At 44.6% G+C, this 20526-nt stretch overlaps 1 protein-coding gene across 1 annotated transcript; it reads right to left on the bottom strand.

The window, feature by feature from the left end:
- Nucleotides 1-76: 76 nt before the first annotated feature.
- Nucleotides 77-19652, bottom strand: LOC130861082 (eukaryotic translation initiation factor 3 subunit C). Its single transcript, XM_057749573.1, has 21 exons — nucleotides 19543-19652; nucleotides 19266-19405; nucleotides 18025-18090; nucleotides 17729-17918; nucleotides 17200-17325; nucleotides 16953-17007; nucleotides 16711-16820; nucleotides 16215-16342; nucleotides 10580-10739; nucleotides 10340-10443; nucleotides 9733-9874; nucleotides 9418-9543; nucleotides 9203-9296; nucleotides 8206-8396; nucleotides 7739-7963; nucleotides 2481-2844; nucleotides 933-1092; nucleotides 773-838; nucleotides 596-683; nucleotides 343-505; nucleotides 77-244 (listed from the first exon to the last, which is right to left on the bottom strand). Exons 2-21 carry the CDS (start codon nucleotides 19364-19366, stop codon nucleotides 162-164), a joined length of 2742 nt encoding a protein of 913 aa, XP_057605556.1. The 5' UTR covers nucleotides 19367-19405; nucleotides 19543-19652; the 3' UTR covers nucleotides 77-161.
- Nucleotides 19653-20526: the final 874 nt, after the last annotated feature.

Raw genomic sequence — 20526 nt, 5'->3', positions numbered from 1 at the left:
AAGCTTAGAAACATAATTAGCAAATAAATGCATCCAACACACCTCTGGCGACACGCAGACAAGCATGAACCGCAGCAACGCTAAACAGACCTTTAATGACTGGGGTGTGGTTGGACCTAAAGGTTGAATGGTTTAGGGCACTGGGGATGGAAGTCAAGCAATCAGTAGGCCGCCTGAGACTGCTGTTGGCGGTAGCCACCCCGGCGCATGTAGCCCTCGTTTTTGCGGTAGCCATCCTTCTGGTCTGCAGGAGAGAGATGGGGAGAGGAAGGGGTGAATGCTAAGGAAGAGGCAGTAAAGGGGCCAGAACCCTGGGAGCGCGGAGGGAATGGAAGCACTCACCTCGGAAGTAGCCACCGTAGGTACCCTGCTTGTGGTCAAACACCCTCTCATTGTTTTCCACCAGGCTGCCCAGCTTCTCAGCCAGCTGCAGGGCCAGGTTCTGCTGGGCAGTGGGCTCAGTGCGATGCATCACCACAGTCTGTGTCGGCTGGTCCAGGGAGGCCTGATAGGAGTGAGGTAAAGGGACGGATCAGTCTCCTCACCCCAATCTCTCCACGACTCCACCTGCCCACGTGCCTCCCTTGGCCCTTACCATCAGCTCCTCGTTAATGATCATCTTGCTGATGATGGAGTGCACAGTGGGCAGGTCCAGCTCAAACATGTCGGACAGTGTCTCCATGCTGGGGAGAAAGAAGGCCAGGAGCAGGGAGCCGTTAGGACCCTTGACCGCAAAGCTGGGGCACCTGTGCCTCCTCAGGGCCCATCCTACCTGATGGAGTCATAGACACTGCTATAGGTGAAGAGGTAGGTCCGCAGTGACTCTTCCTGGATCTTCCTGTGGGGAGAAGGGAGAGAAGGGGGAGATCTTCAGGGAAGGAGACCAACCAGTCTTTTCTTCCTCACCCACGAGGGTCTTGCTCTCTGCTCACCTAACCAGCATGGTTCGGACTTTGTCAGCCTCCGGGAAAAGGTCCCACACTTTGCCATTCATCTTCTCGTTGATGATAAAACTGTGGCAGGTCTTCCAGTCACCCATCTTCATGGCCTTGGAGGCAGCGACGACATGTTCCCTCATTGACTCGGGGGGACCTGAAAGGTTGGGAATGAGGGAAGGCCTAGGGAAACCTGGGATGAGGGCTCCTGCCCCCACGAGCACTATTTAAGGAGGAATCCAGGCCAGGAGAGCAAACAACTGGACTGAGACTCTCCCAGCTCTCCATAAAGTAGCCATGTGACTTTGCAAGTCAATATCAGAATAAATTTGTTTACATTCAGACTTAGTCTATGATGTGCCTCAGGGTTATTGGTGAATTCCTTGAAAATGTTGACAAATTGCTGTGTGTACCCTTATGCACATTTTCCTAGGAAAGGGTCCACAGCTTTTATTAGATTCTTACAAGGTTCACTGACCTAGAAAAAAATGTCTAACATCTCAACTGTTCTCTACTTTTGGCTCCACTACAGGCAGTAGTAGAAAGGGGCAGGGAATGTGAACCAAGAAGCCCTAAGAGATGCTGGAAAAACAGATTTTCACTGGAAAATTCCCAATTAAAACAAAGTAAAGCATCACTACATAAGCCCAAACAAAATTTGCCTAAAGTGCACCTGCACTTAATATGATCACACACGCAACCAGCAGCAGACAATCTGTAGCAGGACGAGGCTGTGGACGGTAAGCTTGGCTCATCTGCCAAGTCCTTCCATGCACCAGCCTTAAAGGACACAATTCAAATCCCTTTCCCAGTGACATCGCAACTCACTCAACCTCTGGATTGAGTGAACGGAGCTTCAAAAGTGCTCAAAGAAGCCAACGATAGATTCCTGAATGCCAAGGGTCTAGTTAGTTAGCTGAAAAATAATATGCATGAATGGGAAAAAGAGGAAAAGGTCAGGGAGACATACATCAGCTGTGTTAACCCTGGGTAAAGTCACTTAATTTTTGTGCCTCAGTTTCTTAATCAGGAAAAGGGGAGGTCGTAATGGTATCTTCACAGGGTTACTGCTAATGAAGAACAAACAAGTTATTATGTATAAAACACTTAGCACCAGGCAGAAAAAAGTACTATGTCAGTTCATACTGAATTAAAAATGTCGTTGGAATCAAGTTATGGAGAGTTTAACTTAGTGACTAAGGAGGCTGGCCTTTACAGGCAATGAAGAACTTCTGAAGGTGTTGGGGGTGTATAACATCATACACGTGGTAAAAAGAGAGTGCTGACAAACACAGCCTGAAGGGGAAAATGAGAGGAAGCAGGGAGCTTAATTTGTAAGCTAAGAAAATGTGTCCTATGGTAAGAGACCATGGAGAGTACTTAGTAAAAAGGATGCTTTTAGGCCATACATGGAGATGCCACTAAATCAAATGGAATCATCTTGTGGGTAAGTTTACTCCCCTTAGCCTCTCTTAATCCTTTGATTACGGAGTAATCAAGGAACAAACGAGCAAAGTCGGCCGCACCCCAGAGCCCCGCACTCACCCAGCAAGGGCTGCCGCTCGCCCACCCGCAGCTGGTGGTGGAACTGCTTGCTGATCATGCGCCGGCGGGCGTCACTCTCGTGGGCGGCCATGTAGGGGATCTCCAGGAGCATGGCCGACACCAGGTACACGCACTCCAGCAGCTCCAGGTTTATGTGCAAGTGGAAGGGCACCTGCCGGCGCCGCTCCACCTTCTCCTGCTCCTGGTTGCGCTCCTGCAGGCTGCGCAGCAGCAGCCCCTGGCCCAGAAGCTCCTTTGCCCGACCGCTAGACTGGATATCCAGCAGGGCGTTGTGAGCATCCTTGGTCAGGCCTTGGCGGAAGGCACAGATGCCCAGCTGCACCATGGTGCGGTTGTACAGGATCTAGGAGCAAAGGGCAATGCACTCAGAGGTGACAGCCAAAAGGCAAGTCTTTCATACATTCAGCAAACAGACATCAAGCACTAGGCTCTGGGCTACGAGAGAAACAAAACAGATCAAGTCCTCCCCTTCCGTGGAGCTTACATTCTAGGGATAGGGGTGTGGAGGACAAAATAACCATCACATGCAGGAGAAAAACAGAGCAGAGGAGAGAGTTTGTGCAGTGGCGGTAGCGGTGAGAACTTGCAGTTTCATGTAGGATAACTAGGGAATGCCTCACTTTGAAGCGGATGTTGAAAAATAAAGACCTAATAGAAAAAGAAAGGGCAAGTCATGCAGATATCTGGGGGAAGAATATTCTAGGAGAAAGGAAAAGTAAAGGCAAAGGCCCTATGGAAGAACTATGCCAGACGTATTCAAGGACAAGGACTGTGATATGCCTAGAGCTGGTAAAAGATGTGATCAGAAATTGGAGGCCGGGCAAGCACAGGGTGTTGTAAGCCATGTTAAGGATTTCAAGATGGGAAACCACAGGAAAGTTTTGAGCAAATAAGTGATATAATCTGACTTTATTAACAGGGTTACCCTGGCTGCTGCATTAAGAACAGTCTGAAGGGATATAAGGGCAGAAGCAGAGAGAGACCGGGAAGACGATGGTGGCTTAGACCAGAGGGTGGCAGTGGAAGCGATAAGAAGTGGTCAGATATGGATTTTCAACACAACTGGGTGGGAAATCAGATGTAAGAGAAAAATAAGACTCCAAGGCTTCTGGCCTAGGCAACTGAAAAGATGGAACTGCCAATAATTAAGATAGGGAAGACTGTAAGTAGTACGGATTTTGGTGGGAGGGGAAAGACCAAGTCTTTATTGACAACAAAAATATACAGGTCAATATCAGTCATGAATTTAGATACAAAAAGTCTTAAAAAATACTAGCAAGCAGAATCCAGCAATACATAAAAGAGATAATATACCATGACCAAGTAGGATATACCTCAGGAATGAAAGGCTGGTACAACAATCTAAAATCATGGTTATTCAACATATGAACAGAATAATGGAGAAATAACTGTGCATTTGCAATTTCAATAGATGCGGAAAAAGATTTTGACAAAATTCAACACCTATTAAGGACAAAAAGTCCCAGCCAACTAGGATCAGAAGAGAACGTCATCAATCTGAGAAAGTCTATCTACAAAAATACTACAGCTAACATTACTCTTAATGGTGAAATGTTCACTGCTTCCCTGCTAAGGCTGGAACAAGGCAAGATGTCTGCGCTCACTTCTATTCAGCGCTAAGTATTAGAGATCTGACTCATTATGATATGACAAAAAGAGAAATAAAAAGAAAGGCCATAGAGATTGGTATAATAATAAAACTGTCCCTACATGCAGATGATATGATTAACTCAGTAAAACAATCTTAAGGAATCTATAAAATACTAGACCTAATACAGCTGTCCCTCAGTATCCATGGGGGACTGGTTCCTGGACCCTCTGTGGATACCAAAATCTGCAGATGCTCAAGTCTCTTACATAAAATGGCATGGTAAAAGAACTACCATATGATCCAGTAATCCCACTACTGGGCATATACCCAAAGAAAACCATAATTCCAAAAGAAACATGTACCATAATGTTTATTGCAGCACTATTTACAATAGCCAGGACATGGAAGCAACCTAAATGCCCAGCAACAAATGAATGGATAAAGAAGATGTGGCATGTATATACAATGGAATATTACTCAGCTATAAAAAGGGATGAGATGGAGCTATATGTAATGAGGTGGATAGAACTACAGTCTGTCATACAGAGTGAAGTAAGTCAGAAAGAGAAAGACAAATATTGTATGCTAACACACATATACGGAATCTAAAAATGGTATTGATGAACTCAGTGACAAGAACAAGGACGCAGATGAAGAGAATGGACTGGAGAACTCGAGGTTTGGGAGGGGGTGGGGGGTGAAGGGGAAGCTGAGACGAAGCGAGAGAGTAGCACAGACATATGTATACTACCAACTGTAAAACAGATCGCCAGTGGGAAGTTGTTGTATAACAAAGGGAGTTCAACTCGAGGATGGAAGATGCCTTAGAGGACTGGGATGGGGAGGGTGGGGGGGACTCGAGGGAGGGTGGGGGGGGAGTCGAGGGAGGGAGGGAATACGGGGATATGTGTATAAAAACAGATGATTGAACTTGGTGTACCACCCAAAAAATAATAAATAAATAAAATTAAAGAGAAAAAAAAAAGGCATGGTATTTGCATATACCCTATGGTACATCCTCCCATGTAATTTAAATCATCTCTGGTTACTTATAACATCTAATACAAGTTGCTATGTATTTGTTACCAACCAAGGCAAATATTTTTTGGAACTTTCTGGAATTCTGCCCCCAAATATCTTAAATCTGCAGATAGTTGAATCTGTGAATGCAGAGGGCTGGACTAAAAGTGAATTTAGCAAAATGGCAGGATCCAGGGTTAATGTAAAAAAATTAACTGTATTTTTAAATACTGGCAGTTAACAAGAAATGAAATTAACAGGAGTTCCCTGGTGGTCTAGTGGTAAGGACTCAGCGCTTTCACAGCCGTGGCTCAGGTTCAATCCTTGGTTGGGGAACTGAGATCCCACAAGTCGAGCAGACAAAATAAAAAATTAAATCAAATCAAATTTAAAAATTGCATTTACAACATCTTAAAAAAATAATATAATTCTCAGGAATAATTCTTTAAAAAGATGTGTATTACCTCTGCAATGAAAACCACAAAACACTGCAGAGAGAAACTGAAGAAACTGAATGAAGAGATAACATTGAGATCAAAAGGTTCAAAGTTGTTAAGGTGTCAGTTCTCCCAAAACTGATTGACAGATTCAATATAATCCCCGCAGCACAAATTGACAAGCTGATTCTGAAATTTATGTGGAATGCAAATCTCACAGAATATTCAAAGTATTCTTAAAAAAGAACAAACTGGAGGAGTCCTACTACCTGACTTCAAGACTTACTCTAAAGGCACAGCCATCAAGACAGTGTGGGACTGGCATAAGGAAAGACAAAAAGATGAATGAATGGAATAGAACAGAGAGCCCAGAAATACACTTATAGGGCCATGTGGTTTTTCATGTGGTTTTCCACAAAGGAACCAAAGCAATACAATGGGGAAAGAACGTCTCTGACCCTGACCACACCGTATGCAAAAAACATAGATCTAAATGAGAAAGCTAAAACCATAAGAACCTCCAAAAAATAAAAATAAGACTATCTTTTTGAATTGCAAGTAGGAAAAAGTTTCCTTAGACAGGACCCAGAAAATAATAACCAAAAGAGAAAAAACTGACATATTAGACTATATCAAAACACATGGTTAGGACTTCCTAGGTGGTGCAGTGGGTAAGAATCCGCCTGCCAATGCAGGGGACATGGGTTCAATCCCTGCCCCAGGAAGATACCACAGGTCGCAGAGCAACTAAGCCCGTGTGCCACAATTATTGAGCCTGAGCTCTAGAGCCCATGAGCCACGACTATTAAGCCCATGTGCTGCAACTACTGAAGCCCACGTGCCTAGAGCCTGTGCTCTACAACGAGAGGCTACCGCAATGAGGAGCCTGCGCACCACAATGAAGACTAGCCCCCACTCGCTGCAACTAGAGAAAGCCCGTGTGCAGCAACGAGGACCCAACACAGCCAAATAAATAAATAAATAAATAAATAAATAAATAAACTTATTAAAAAAAAAACAAAACACATGGTTAAGAAAATGAATATGCAAATAGGCAAATCACAGACTGGAAAAAAAATTTGGAAAACATTTATCTGACAAAGGACTGGCATCCAGGATATATAAATATTTCCTACAACTCAATAATAAAAAGATGAACAATCCAATCTTTAAAAAAGGGTGGGGGGTTAAAGCTACTGTATTCCAATAAAGAGCTTAAAAAAAGGGGGAGAGGGGGAGTTGACCAGACATTTCACAAAAGATATAAAGGGCCAATAAAACATCTAAAAAGTAGTCAATTTCAATAGTTATCAGGGAAATACAAACTAACATCACAATGAGATACCATTAGACAACAACCGTTATGGCCAAAATTAAGAAAACCAACACTAAATATTGACAAGGTAGGAGTGTAAAATGGTACAACTATTTTTGAGTTTCTTATAAAACTGGACATACACCTACACTATGACGCAGCAATTCCTCTCAAATATTTACCCAAGAGAAGTCATACATCCACACAGACTTATACATAAAGGACCACAAGAGCTTCACTTATAATAGCCCCAAACTGGTTGATCAGGTTATCTATCAAGAGGAAAATCAAGAACTTCTGATAAATTCACACAATGGAATAAAAAAGAATAGGAGTGCTATTCAAAAATCACCACCAGACAGGCTCACTAAATGTTTTACACATAAATACCTCACAATTGTTTTAAACACACATTTACACGATCAATACCTAGACACAGCTTTAACACTCCTACATGAAATGTCCTCACAATACTGCCACACACAAAATTTTATGTTCCACACATCACACCGTATTTGGGTCCTTGTCTTTCCCAGTTCAACTACTTAAATGCTTTTCCTTCTTTTTAAATAAGATGATCTCCTAATGTTCCAAACCAGACACATAGTAGGTATAATAAATGTTAGTTGAACCCAAATCCTTACCCCAGAGGACTCTACGTTACATGCAGGAAAATCAAAGAATGCTGGCACTTGGGAAGGACCAAGTGTCTCCCTATAAGTGTCTCTTTATATCTGCATTAGACAGACAGGTGGCTAATGTGACTGAGCCACTTTCCATGAACAGAGAGGACAGAGGCCTGGCCCGGTCTCCTCTTTGCCATCAGGGCCAGGGCGCCTCCTTCCCATCCTACCTGTACTGGCGGGTCCGCGTGCTGAATGTTGTCTTGCAGGTGGCTCATGAGCATGAGGTCACGGGCCTGGTACCAGCGCGAGTGCAGAGCATGGTGGTAGATGTGGCAGAGGATGGCGCACGTGCGGATGCGGTCTGTGCGGTCCTTGGCATAGATGTACTTGCACAGTCTCTCCATCAGCACAGCTGAGTCCTCGCCCTCATTTTCGGCCTGGTCTTGCTCAGACTGGAGGGGTGGAGGGAAGTCGTCGGAGGAGGAGATACGGCAAGGACAATGGTTCTAAATGGCTCAGGTCTGGCAACCAAAGACGAGACTCCACCCAGCCTCATCCTAGTCCCTCCAGTTTTCCATCTCTGCGCCACCAGAAACAGTCCCCAGGGAAGAGAAGATCTGCCCTGAAGTCCTGACAGACATGCAGAACCACTGGACACCCCCTCTCCTCACTGACATGGTGGCCAAGCACTTACCTTTGAGGAGCCCTCAGGGGGGGTAAGCTGCCGCTGATGGGCCTTGTAATCAAACTTGTAGTAGGTGTGGAGAACGCGCCTCAAGTAGACGCGACAGATCTCTTCAGTGGTACCCTTCTCCTCCAGGTAGCGCTGCACACGCTCAATGATGGAGCACACCTGTGCCTCGTCCTTCAGGTGTTCCACGTACTCTGTCAGGGAGAGCACCCATCCTCAGCTTAGCCAGGCACCCAGGCTTTTCCAACCATACGTCCCTCATCAATCCAATTACCTCTGTGTGTGTTTTCTGTACCCATCAGAAAAGTCTACTCACTGTGCCCTTAAAAACACCATCCTCTCCTGGGACATGTCAGCTCACTTTCCATTCTCCTGTCAGGCAATCTCTTCTGCTAATTCCTCCTGATTAAATCCTCCTTCTCCTCCTCCTCCTCATTCAGCTCTCACCTCAAATGGACCCCACCTACAGATGCTTTCTTCAGCCATTATCTAAAGCAGCCACCACTCCAGTTATCCTCTGTCACAGGTCCTGATCTGAACTTCTAATTCACACTTTACATTATCTACAACTGACTCATTTATTTTTCTGTAAAACTGCCTTTCTCCAGCACCGAAATGCAAGCTCCACGAGCATGAAGGCCCCAGGCTGTCCTGCTCATCAATATACCCTCGACTCAGTGGGCACACGTATTTCCCCATCCTAATGCCTAATGCATCCAAGCTAAACAAGCCAGTGGACAGAGATCATACTCCAACAGTTCTCAAAGTAGCAGACAGCAGCATCACTTAAGAACATGTTAGAAATGCAAACTGTGAGGCCTCACCCAGACCTAGTGAAGCAGAAGCTATGGAAGTGGGGCCCAGGATTGTAAAGAGGCCCTGTTGGGTGAATGCTGGGGTAAGGAAGGGCTGGCTTTCCAAACACTCTCACTTGGTATAATCCTTCGTCTGAATCCCCCCACTTTGCCTCTCACCGATGCGCGTGCTTGCTCGGGCTCACCTTGGGAGTGAGGGTCAGTGTTCTGCATTATTTTGGTGAATTCTTCATCCATTCGTTCCACCAGCGTTAGGATACAGCCACGGACGCGCAGCGGCTGAAGAGACGGCAAAGGAGGAAATAAATTAGCCAGATTCCAGTCCTGGACTTCAACCCGTCTCCAACAAGCCTTCCCAATGCAGACAACCTCCAATTAGCCTGCCAAATCCCCTCTTTACCTGGTCAGCGTTATGCAGGTTCTCGCTCTCTTCCAGAATGTTCTCGCCAACAAAGATGTTGGGGTTTGCAAACAGGATGTCCATCAGCTCATTGATACAGTCCAGACACTTCTGCCACATCTCAGGCTGCCAAGAGATGAGACGGCAGTCAGAGGTGTGGAGGTGGAACATGCAGATGCCTCCCAAGAGCCCTTCACCAGGAACCCAAGGGCCGTCAGCCACCAAGACTGCTTCTATAGCCCTCAAGTCCTGAGACACTAGGCACCTTCCCATGACCCACCAGCTCTGCCCTGGGATGTTTGTTGTTAGCCTTACCTTCATGTATGTGGCCAGGTTGGGGTTGTAGTCATACAGAGAGGCGATGATATTGAACTTGATCTTGACAATGACGCCCTCTCCCAGGTTGTTTTCAGAGGCAATCTGAATCAGGAGCTGCAGCAGCTCAATCTGGGCTGCACTGGAGGGGTACAGAATTGGGTGAGGCATAGGAGACAAGTCATCCTGTCATACAGCACACCCTCTTCAGACAAGTAAGGCGGCCTCATTCCCAATAACCACCCACCCCTAGCCTTACCACCTGTATACATGCTTCTCCTTCATAAATTCTAACCAGAAACAGCAGTAATGCTAACAATCTACCACCCTCTTTAATCGCTGAATAGCTAAAAGGAGATGAGCACTATTTCCATTTTACACATGGGGAAACAGCCCCCAAAGGTTTAGTGACCGATTTAAGATCAACGGGAAGGTACTGATTAAATAGCAGAAAATGGACCCGTGTATTCCAAGTACATCATTCCTTCTACTCTAGCGACACACAGATCTTCCCCAAATAGCATTATTTCCCCACCAACCTCCACTCTGTCTTAGAGAAAATGAGCTTTCGCCCTGTAATCACATGGTCCAGGCCCACGAGTCTTACCGATCAGTTCCCTTCTTGCCTCTTGCCTGTAGGATCTCATTCAGTTTCTTGATGACAACAGCGTGGGTGATCTCAGTTCCCTTGGCAAACATTTTTGGCTTTTCCTAGGTAACACACAATTTATCACGTGCAAGCTGAGAGAAATCTGTTCTTGCCTTACTTCTCCCAAATCTGACCAAGACAGCACCTGTACGCTCTCCCAAACTGTTTCCCAATTCATTTTAGTTCTAAAATCCTCACCTTAACCAGGGGCACTCCTCCCCGGACCCTTTCCCACTCCCCGCCTTCATTGTCTTCCTCCTCTTCATCCAAGCGCTTGGATTTCCTATCGTGCTTCTTCTTGGCTTTGTCCTCCCGTTTCTTCTCAGCCGCCTTCTTGTCCTCCTCTGTGGTGGGGGCCCTGTCAAGAGACACGGGAGAAGATGAGCGATCAGCCCCCCTCCACCTCTGAGGCGTCTTCCTCCCATGAATTTCCTCTTTTTCTCCTCTTTTGTTTCCTTTTTTTCTCTTTCTGGGTCCAAGTTACACTTTACAAGAATGATCTATGGTTAACGGCAACTATAACCAAAGCAAGGACTACCAAGCATTTGAATCTGCCAGACTACTTACCATGGTCTGTTACCATATTACACTGAGAAACTCTTATGAAGGAAAGGGAATGGCCTAGTTTACTAAGACAGAGGTACTAAGCAGGCCACTATAGGCACAGAAACAGCCTGTCATGTTGCTCCACAACTAAACTCTAAGATTTTCCAAAGAATCCATAAGCAACACAGTTGTTCTTTGGTTCTAGTTGCTCAATCCACACTAATCTTTTTACCACCAACTGACTAACCAGTTTAAAATCAGCAATAGAAAGAAAAAGTGCAAAAAATTTTTTGCTGTTCCCAGACTGGCTACTTTTCCCAGCCTTTCTTTCCCCTCTTATGACAACTGATTAATATAAATTCTGAATTAAAAAAAAAAAAAACCAAAAAACACTGTTCAATACAACAAAGTGTCCCCAAAAAAAGAAAAAAAGATCACTGGCTACCTCAAAAGGGACTTAAGCCACTTGATGTCTGAAACCATTTCCAGACTTTAATACTTATATAATGAAATATAAACCAAATGACAGGGACCAATTGTTTCAAACTTTATGAAGATACTGAGGAAAAAGTCTTTCCAGAAAGACTTTTAATTAATAAATTATCTATAATTAAACCACCATTCAAACATTTACAAGTAAATTTCATTTTAACTACTTAAAAGGTTTGAATATGTTTTAGCAATAGTTTAATTTGCCAGTTGGATTAAGACTTTCCCTTTCCAAAAGATTCACGTCATACTTTTTCTGGTTTTTTTGGGCTACACTGTGTGGCTTGTGGGATCTCAGGTCCCTGACCAGGGACTGAATCCCTGCCATGGCACTGAAAGCGCCGAATCCTAACCACTAGTCCACCAGTAAACTCCCTATGTCATAACTCTTAATAAAAGCTTAATGGTTTTTCCTTCTGTACTAATGTAATACACTCTAATGATAAAAATTCATTTCATAGGTAAAATCCTTGGCAAATATGCAAAGTATGTTCATTAAGCTGAAACTGCTTGGTCTGCAGCATCCATTCCCAAAGCTCTGAGAAGATCACAGGACCTAATGCTAAGAGAAAAAGATAATCCATGCAAATGGAAATAAAAATCAATGCTGTCTAAACTTCAAAAGAACTTAGTCTTCCTGGGCCTAAAGTTTTACTCTAAGCCCTCAGGATATTGTGATTCACACCTCAAAAAACGTGATGAGCTCTCACCCTATGAAATTCTAACTGAATAATCTAAAACTTGACTTGATCTCTCCCCTATGACAGGTTACACCTTGGTATATTCACATCTTGTTAGAAACGATCAGAAGACTAACATTTATGCTCTCAGCTATATACCCAACAGATGCAAGCTACTTTTCTAGAAGGACATCACCAGATACACCTCTCCCTAAATATACAGCTAAGGAATTGAAGACATTAAAAAATGCCAACAGAAGTTAGCTCTAAAACTACACTGAAAAGGACCATTCCACACCCTGTTAACCAACAACTATGATCTAGAGCCCCTAGACATACACTCTTCCTTAGGATCCTAACAACTTGGACATCCAGTCCCACCAGAGATCTATCCTGAGGTTCACTTAAAAAAAGGCCTCCAGAAGCAGGTAATTTTTAAGAGCAGACAGCATCTCTGTGAGATTCCACAGGTCAATCATATCAGATGGAGACAACTTCCTCCAAAACCCTTCAGATTAGGACTCACAATTGAGACAGTAAATGTATTCTGTGTATTCCTCCTCTTTTAACTTTGTTTTTTTTCCCTAAGAACTTTTATTGAGATACAGTTAACAGACAATAAATAGCATATACTTAAGAGTGAACAATTTGGTATCCCAATCTCCCAATTCATTTTCCCCTAACCCTCCCTGCTTTCCCCACTTGGTGTCCATGTTTGTTCTCTACATCTGTGCCTCTATTTCTGCCTTGTATTTCCTCTTTCATATCTGTTAGCATTTGCCTCATGTACTAAGGTGTTCCTATATTGGGAGAATATATATTTATAATTCTTATCTCTTCTTGGATTGATCCCTTGATCTTTATGTAATGTCCTTTCTTGTCTCTTGCAACATTTTTTATTTTAAAGCCTATTTTATCTGATATGAGTATTGCTACTCCTGCTTTCTTTTGATTTCCATTTGCATGGAATATTTTTTTTCCATCCCCTCACTTTCAGTCTGTATGTGTCCCTAGGTCTGAAGTGGGTCTCTTGTAGACAGAATATATATGGGTCTTGTTTTTGTATCCATTCAGCCAGTCTGTGTCTTTTGGTTGGTGCATTGAGTCCATTTACATTCAAAGTGATTATCGACATGTACGTTCCTATTACCAATTTCTTAATTGTTTTGCGCTTGTTTTTGTAGGTCCTTTTCTTCTCTTATGTTTCCCACTTAGAGAAGTTCCTTTAGCATTTGTTGTAGGGCTGGTTTGGTGCTGCTGAATTCTCTTAGCTGTTGCTTGTCTGTAAAGCTTTTGATTTCTCCCTCGAATCTGAATGAGATCCTTGCTGGGTAGAGTATTCTTGGTTGTAGGTTCTTCCCTTTCATCACTTGAAATATATCATGCCACTCCCTTCTGGCTTGTAAAGTTTCTGCTGAGAAATCAGCTGTTAACCTTACGGGAGTTCCCTTGTATGTTATTTGTCATTTTTCCCTTGTTGCTTTTAATAACTTTTCTCTGTCTTTAATTTTTGTCAATTTGACTACTATATGTCTTGGCATGTTTCTCCTTGGGTTTATCCTGTCTGGGACTCTCTGCGCTTCCTGGACTTGGGTAGCTATTTCCTTTCCCATGTTAGGGAAATTTTCAACTATAATCTCTTCCAATGTTTTCTCGGGTCCTTTCTCTCTCTCTTCTCCTTCTGGGACCCATATAATGCAAATGCTGGTGCGTTCACCATTGTCCCGGAGATCGTCTCTTAGGCTGTCTTAGGTTATTTTCATTCTTTTTTCTTTATTCTTTTCCACATCAGCGATTATCACCGTTCTGTCTTCCAGGTTACTTATTCGCCCTTCTGCCTCAGTTAATCTGCTATTGGTTCCTTCTAGTGTATTTTTCATTTCAGTTATTGTGTTGCATATCTCTGTTTGTTTGTTCTTTAATTCTTTCAGGTCTTCGGTAAACTTTTCGATCTTTGCCTCCAGTCTTTTTTCAAAGTTCTGGATCATCTTCACCATCATTATTCTGAATTCTTTTTCCGGAAGAGTGCCTATCTCCTCTTCATTTAGTCGTTTTCCTGGGGTTTTATCCTGTCCCTTCATCTGGTACAAAGTCCTCTGCTTTCTCATTTTCTCTGCCTTTCTGTGGCTGTGGTTTTCAGTTCCACAAGATGAAATACTGCTGATACTGCTTGATACTGCTGTCTGCCCTCCTGTGGAGGAAGCTATCTAGATGCTCCTGCATGCTTCCTGATGCGAGAGACTGATGGTGGGTAGGGCTGGGTGGGAGGAGCTCAGTAAGACTTTAATCTGCTTGTCTGCTAATGGGTGGGGCTGTGTTCCCACCTTGTTGGTTGTTTGCCTGGGGCTACCTAGCACTGGAGCTTACAGGCTCTTTGGTGGGGCTGATGGTGGACTCTGGGAGGGCTCACACCAATAAGCACTTCCCAGAATCCCTGCCGCCAGTGTCCCTGTCTCCTCGGTGAGACACAGCTGCCCCCCAACTCTGCAGGCAACCCTCCAACACCAGCAGGTAGGTCTGGTTCAGTCTCCTATGGGGTCACTGCTCCTTCCCCCTGGGTCCTGGCGAGCACATTTTTTTGTGTGCCCTCCAAGAGTGGAGTCTGTTTCCCCCAGTCCTGTGGAAATGCTGCTGGCTTTCAAAGTCTGATTCTCTGGGGATTCCTCCTCCTGTTGCTGGACTCCCAGGTTGGAAAGCCTGATGTGGGGCTCAGAACCCTCACTTTAGTGGGTGGACTTCTGCGGTATAACTGTTCTCCAGTTTCTGAGTCACACACCCAGCATTTATGGGACTTGGTTTTAACGCGACTGTGCCCCTCCTATGGTCTCATTGCAGCTTCTCCTTTGTCTCTGGATGTGGGGTGTCTTTTTTGGTGAGTTCCAGTGTCTTTCTGTCGATGACTGCTCAGCAGTTAGTTGTAATTCCGGTGCTCTTGCAAGAGGGAGTGAGCGCGCATCCTGTTACTCCGCCATCTTGATCCTCTCTTTTAATTTCTTTTGAATCAGTTAAACATTATCCAAGTTTCACAATAAAAACCTTGGTTGCTCACTGTTGGAGGAGGTCACTGAGAGGATGTGACCACTGGTTGACCCAAGAGCCAGACCCAGGGTACTGGAAGCTCCTTAACTCCCTCCTGTCTTTGGAGTGTATGTTCTGCTCACAGTTCCCACCTCAGGAGCCACTTCAAGGATACAGCCTTGAGAACAATGTATTGTTGAGACCATCTGAACTGAATATGTGACTGAACTCCGCTATAGTCTCTACATAAACTGTTAAGATTCTGGAACACAGGTGCAGAGATCTACTCATCTTGAGGCCACTAAAGATAAGCTTTGTACGTAAGTTTCCTTGTTTATTACCCCTGCCACCTACCAACCTGGAGTGGTCTGCCTCTTTTTTCGGTCTCTCCTTATCCTCTGTGTATGGGGATAGTTTCACATCTTACCAGGGAGCTCCCAAGGTTGCAAACCAGTATTCACATTTGACTGAGACTCCAACAAGTAACTAATCAGAAGGGATCCAAGATACTAGATTTCATCAGTTTGTACTTAAGAACTTCCACCCCTACTACAAATTCAGAAACATGAATATGTGATCTGTAATTTACCTCTAGTATGGTCAAAAAAACAAATAATTTAAACATTTTAACCCCAAACTAATATAAATTCCTTAGCTAAGAATTAACCCTAAGTAGGGAATTCTTTGATGGTCCAGTGGTTAGGACACCAAGCTTTCACTGCCAAGGGTGAGGGTTCAATCCCTGGTCAGGGAACTAAGATCCCACATGCCTTGGGGCAACTAAACAGTGCAACAAAGAGCCTGCGTGCTGCAACTAAGACCTGACGCAGCCAAATAAATAAAATAAAAAATAAGTAAAAAAAATTATGGATCACTATACTGTACACCTGTAACTTACATAATATTATACAGCAACTATACTTCAATAAAAAACTTTTTAATGTAAAAATAAATAAAAATAATAAATTAAAATTAAAACTGAAGTGGAAAGAAAAAAATATTTAAATAAAAGGACTCCACAGAAGGAGCAACAACTTTCAAGATGATTAAAGGCTTCCTATGCCTCCCACTGAAGCCTGAAGTATCGCTACTTTTCTTACTTTTTAAGGAATCTTGACGCCAGCACTGTCTGTTTCCCTTCTTCCTCCTCTGAGTCTGATGTGGAAGATGTGGAACCTGTGTCCCAATCTTCATCATCCTCTGAATCTTCTGAGTCCTCGTCTTCATCCTTAGAGGAAAAAAAGAGGATCAGAAGAAATAAGATGGGAAGACTGCTGTCTCTGCTTTCCCTGCTGACACACGTTCCAGAGACTCTCCAGAGTAGAAAGAGTGGCTGAATTAGGATATTAATAGCTGAACTAGACCACCAAGATCCAGAAAGAAGTGGTGACTTGCTCCAGGGACACAGTGTTCCCCAGGGGCAGAGCTGGGCCCAGAATCTAGTTCTCCAGATTCCAGGTCACTCAGTTACCAAACCAAACTCTGCTAAACCCCACCTTCCCCAATTCTAGGGCTCTGTAAGTCTTTTCTTCTCCCCAGAGACCCAAGAATGGTCCACAGCAGGCAAACACTCCTCATTATAACACTGGTTCTTACCTCCATCTTTTTGAGGAACTTCCGACTCTCCCCAGAAGGAGCTTCTGATTTCTTCTTTAGGAAAGCTGCAGCACTGACTCCGTCATCATCCTCATCTTCATCTGAAGAGCCTGGTGGGAAAGGGGAGAGGAAAAAAAGAGTTAGAATGGTGAAGAGCTGCATGGCAACCAAGAAAACAGGCCAAGGAAACCCCATAATTTTAGACCTCCTAACCATTTGCAATTAAGACTTTCCTCACTCACCTTCTGAATCCTCCTCATTCTTCTCAGCATCTTCATCTGCAGACTGCTCAGGGTTCTTGTCAGAGGGAAATGAGAGAATAATTAAGGACACTTGCCAACCACTACCGCATCCCACCCCCTCCACCCCACAGAGCTTTGTCGTGATTCCTTCCATGAGTCACACGCCTCCCATTTACAAATGCTTTTTTATCTCAGTCATGGGGTCACTGTCCCCAAAGTTCAAAAAGTCTCCCTTGAGCACCCCCACCTGCTTGTAATTTGTAATGTGGGACTCAAAATCTCGGTTGTATTTTCGGATCTTCTGGCGCAGGGTGCTCAGGGCCTTGGCGTTATTCTTGTTCATCTTCTTCTTTCCTTCCTTATCTTCCCATAGCTGAAGAAAAGAATAGGGAAGAAAGGGAGGACAGGGATCTGAGAGTAAGTCGTCGTCCCTAAACTTCGGGCTTCACAACTTTTGAGTCTTGCTATCTATATACATCTGTACTACTTAATAACGATACTTGTTAACTTACTGTTTAGCAATCCTTTATTTATGTATCACTATGAAAAGTACAAAACCACAAATAAGAGATAATACAAAAATAAATATGACTGAAATTCTTAGCATAAAAAAGTTCCTCTCCTTGCTTCATCTCCCTATTTCTTATGTTTGGGGAAACACTGAATATCTGGCAAACAACTCAGAGGAGACATGATCCCTGGGTGTGGGCTAGAAGAAAGCTCCAGGTCCACCATCCCCTTCTGGATCCCCTCCCCCGCACCCACAGGAATCACACCTCATTAAGATAGTCCTCCAGATCAGCCAGGATTCGGATATAGAACCGGGGGACACCTTCCTTGTCCACAATGCTCTTAGCCTTCCCATACGCTTTTCCCAGGAGCTCAAACTCTTCCAGGCATTTGGTGACATCCCGAATCTTCATGGCATTACGGATGGTGCGGATAAGGTTGGTCAGTTCCTCAAACCTGGTTTGAGAACCCAATACCACGTTGGACATGCCCACCATCATCAACCAGAAAACCCAGCACTGGCCCAGAGACTCCCTATCACCCAGCCTCCCCACGGCCTCACCTCTTATCCTTGGCGCTTCGGACAACTCTCTTGGTGTCTTCTTCATCCTCACTCAGCAACAATGGCCTATTTGGAAGGAACAGAGACCATTAACCTCGGTTCCTAGCTCCAGTCTTTCCAAATGATCTCTTTCTTGTCTCAGATGGGGCAGGTAGCTCATTCCTACCACTCACTACCACACACCTGTTTTAGTCTTCCTCTTTATGGCCTCAGTCTTTGAAACTTACTTCAAGTAAGACCTTTTATCAAATGTTGTAACACACACAAAAATGACTGTCTCCATCCTCTCAAACACAGACAAACGAAGGTGCTTATTTACTGTGTCAAAAAATTAATTACGTAAAGACACAAGTAACTAAGAACTACTAAGAGAAGTTGAGAAGAAAGGATACTTTACCCAGAATGAATGGAAAGAGTGGTATCTGAACTAGGTCCTAGAAAGCAATGTTTCCCAGTGTGTCAGAGGCCAAGGGCAAGGAAAGAGTCTCAATGGCTTTGACACCTCCATTACTAGTTATTTTTCCTTAATAATTAAAAACCAGAACACAGACAGCATTCAGTTGGCAATAGTATCTCTTTTCTTTCCCTTTTATTAACTTTTCCTATTATTTCCTATTTTATAACAAGTGATGTTGACTTTCTACTTGTGGCACAGATATGAAATCATACTCGCCTGCGTATACACAGATTTTTTTTCACCTTTGAAAATGAGTTTGATGCTGAAATAAGACTTTGAAGTGGTATGTATATATATTCTTAACCACTGGTAGGTGACAAAAATAATGAAGGTGGCATGTGTATGACAGAGGTTTGAGAAACAACATTCCAATGTTCCCAAGAGAGAAAATAACTTTAACTTGCAGAGATGGAAGCAAAGTATTTACAGAGAGATAAACAACAGGAAAATACTCAGATGTTTAAGAATCCCAGAGCCACAGCAAGGAACTCCCGGATATCAAGCGAGTATTTGGGGTTTCTTGCTGATGCAACCAACCTAGCCTGTGGGAAACCTCTTCTCTGTGACTCTATCCTTCGCCTGGTGGGTGGATTCCCACAATTCACAGCACCCTAAGCGTTACGGTTGTCCCTCCAACACTCCTCCAGTCCCTTAAACCCTCAACATCCTTAGAACCCACTCTCACAGCCCCCACTTCCACTCCCCCTCCCATATACGGGGCCTTCCACAGCCTGTCGAACCCCGCACACCGCAAGTGGTCCCCATGGCCCAGGCCCTCACTCACTGTTTGCCGTAGTTACCCCCGACAGGTTTGGTGATGAGCTCCTCCCCGGACAGGGACGACTCAGACTCGCTGTCCGAACCGGTGGTAAAAAACCGGGACATGGCGACGGCGCTGAGCAGCTGCGGCGGGCGCGGCCGGACCTACGGGAGAGGCCGAGAGTCACTGGCCACGAGAAGGGGCCCGGGCCGCCACCTCCTGACCCTAACCCTCACCGTCCCCGCACGTACCCCAACCCCGGTTTCCCCTCCCCGAAGCACGAGGCCTAAGAAGTACATACCTGCTGAGCTCGCGAGTCACACCGCTTAGCCTAAGACCCGGAAACGCGACGAGGAGAAGGCGGGACGCGTGCGTCACTTCCGGGAGACGCCGACGAACTATACTGTGCGACTACGACTCCCAGTGGCCCTCGCGCCACGCAGGGGGGCAGAGGCAGGCCTGTTGTAATCTTGGCCGCGAGGTGGCGGTCTTGAGATTCCCCGATCCGAGCGCTTTTTGCCGTCGGCTTTTAGAGCTCACAGCCAGCCAAGCAACCGCACGCCTCATCTGTGGAATCAGAATCCCAGGGCCTGGAGTTTACTTTCTTAAAGCGCCCACGTGATGCTAATAAGCTGCAAGGTTTTGGAGCCAGGTTTAGAGCAACCTTCGGATCGGACTTTGTATTCGAATCCCAGCTCCATCACTTACTAGTGTGTGAACCTAGGCAGATTTCCTAACCTCTGTGTGATTCAGTCTCCCCAAGTAAGCACCGTAATAGGACCTACTTCATAGGATGTTATGAGAATTAAGTGACTTAGTATATGTGAAGCATTTCCTGTGTACAAGCATACAGTAGTAAATATTAGCTAGCATTCATTCATTATTCCACAAATGCTTATGTGACTGTTTTACATTTTTAAAGGTGGTTTCATTCATTCAACATTTGCTGCATGTCTGGTACTGTTTAACACTGCGGGTACAATGCTCCCCTGAAAGAAAAGTGGGACTTAGCAGATCGTGGGGAAAGAAGGAGACCACTTTAGGTAGAGGAAACAGTCTGAACAAAATCCTAGAGACAGGAAACTTCAGGGCACATTCAACAGCTGGTATATTGGGGTTAATATGTGGCAGGGCCTTTCCACACATCCTGGCCTGTCACCCCTGTTCTCCTTCCACCTTCCCCTTTTTTCCTCCCTGTCTCTCTTTCTCTCTCCTTTCCTCTCTCCTTCCCTCTCTCCCCATAGATCCACTTGATGCTGAAGTCAACCTCTTCACCTCCCAGAAC

Source organism: Hippopotamus amphibius, chromosome 9 (genome assembly GCF_030028045.1).
Source record: "Hippopotamus amphibius kiboko isolate mHipAmp2 chromosome 9, mHipAmp2.hap2, whole genome shotgun sequence".
Classification (NCBI taxonomy): domain Eukaryota; kingdom Metazoa; phylum Chordata; class Mammalia; order Artiodactyla; family Hippopotamidae; genus Hippopotamus; species Hippopotamus amphibius.
Note: the sequence above shows the minus strand (reverse complement) of the source record. Positions and strands in the feature narration are given on the sequence as shown.

What these genes read in the sequence shown, in the direction of transcription:
- LOC130861082 (XM_057749573.1), bottom strand. Translation starts at nt 19,366, where the DNA reads ATGTCCCGGTTTTTTACCACCGGTTCGGACAGCGAGTCTGAGTCGTCC. An exon ending in GGCAAGAAGGGAACTGATCG is followed by an intron (nt 9,875 to 10,339) that starts GTAAGACTCGTG and finishes GTACCCCTCCAG; the next exon opens with TGCAGCCCAGATTGAGCTGC. An exon ending in CCCCTGAGGGCTCCTCAAAG is followed by an intron (nt 7,964 to 8,205) that starts GTAAGTGCTTGG and finishes CCACCCCTCCAG; the next exon opens with TCTGAGCAAGACCAGGCCGA.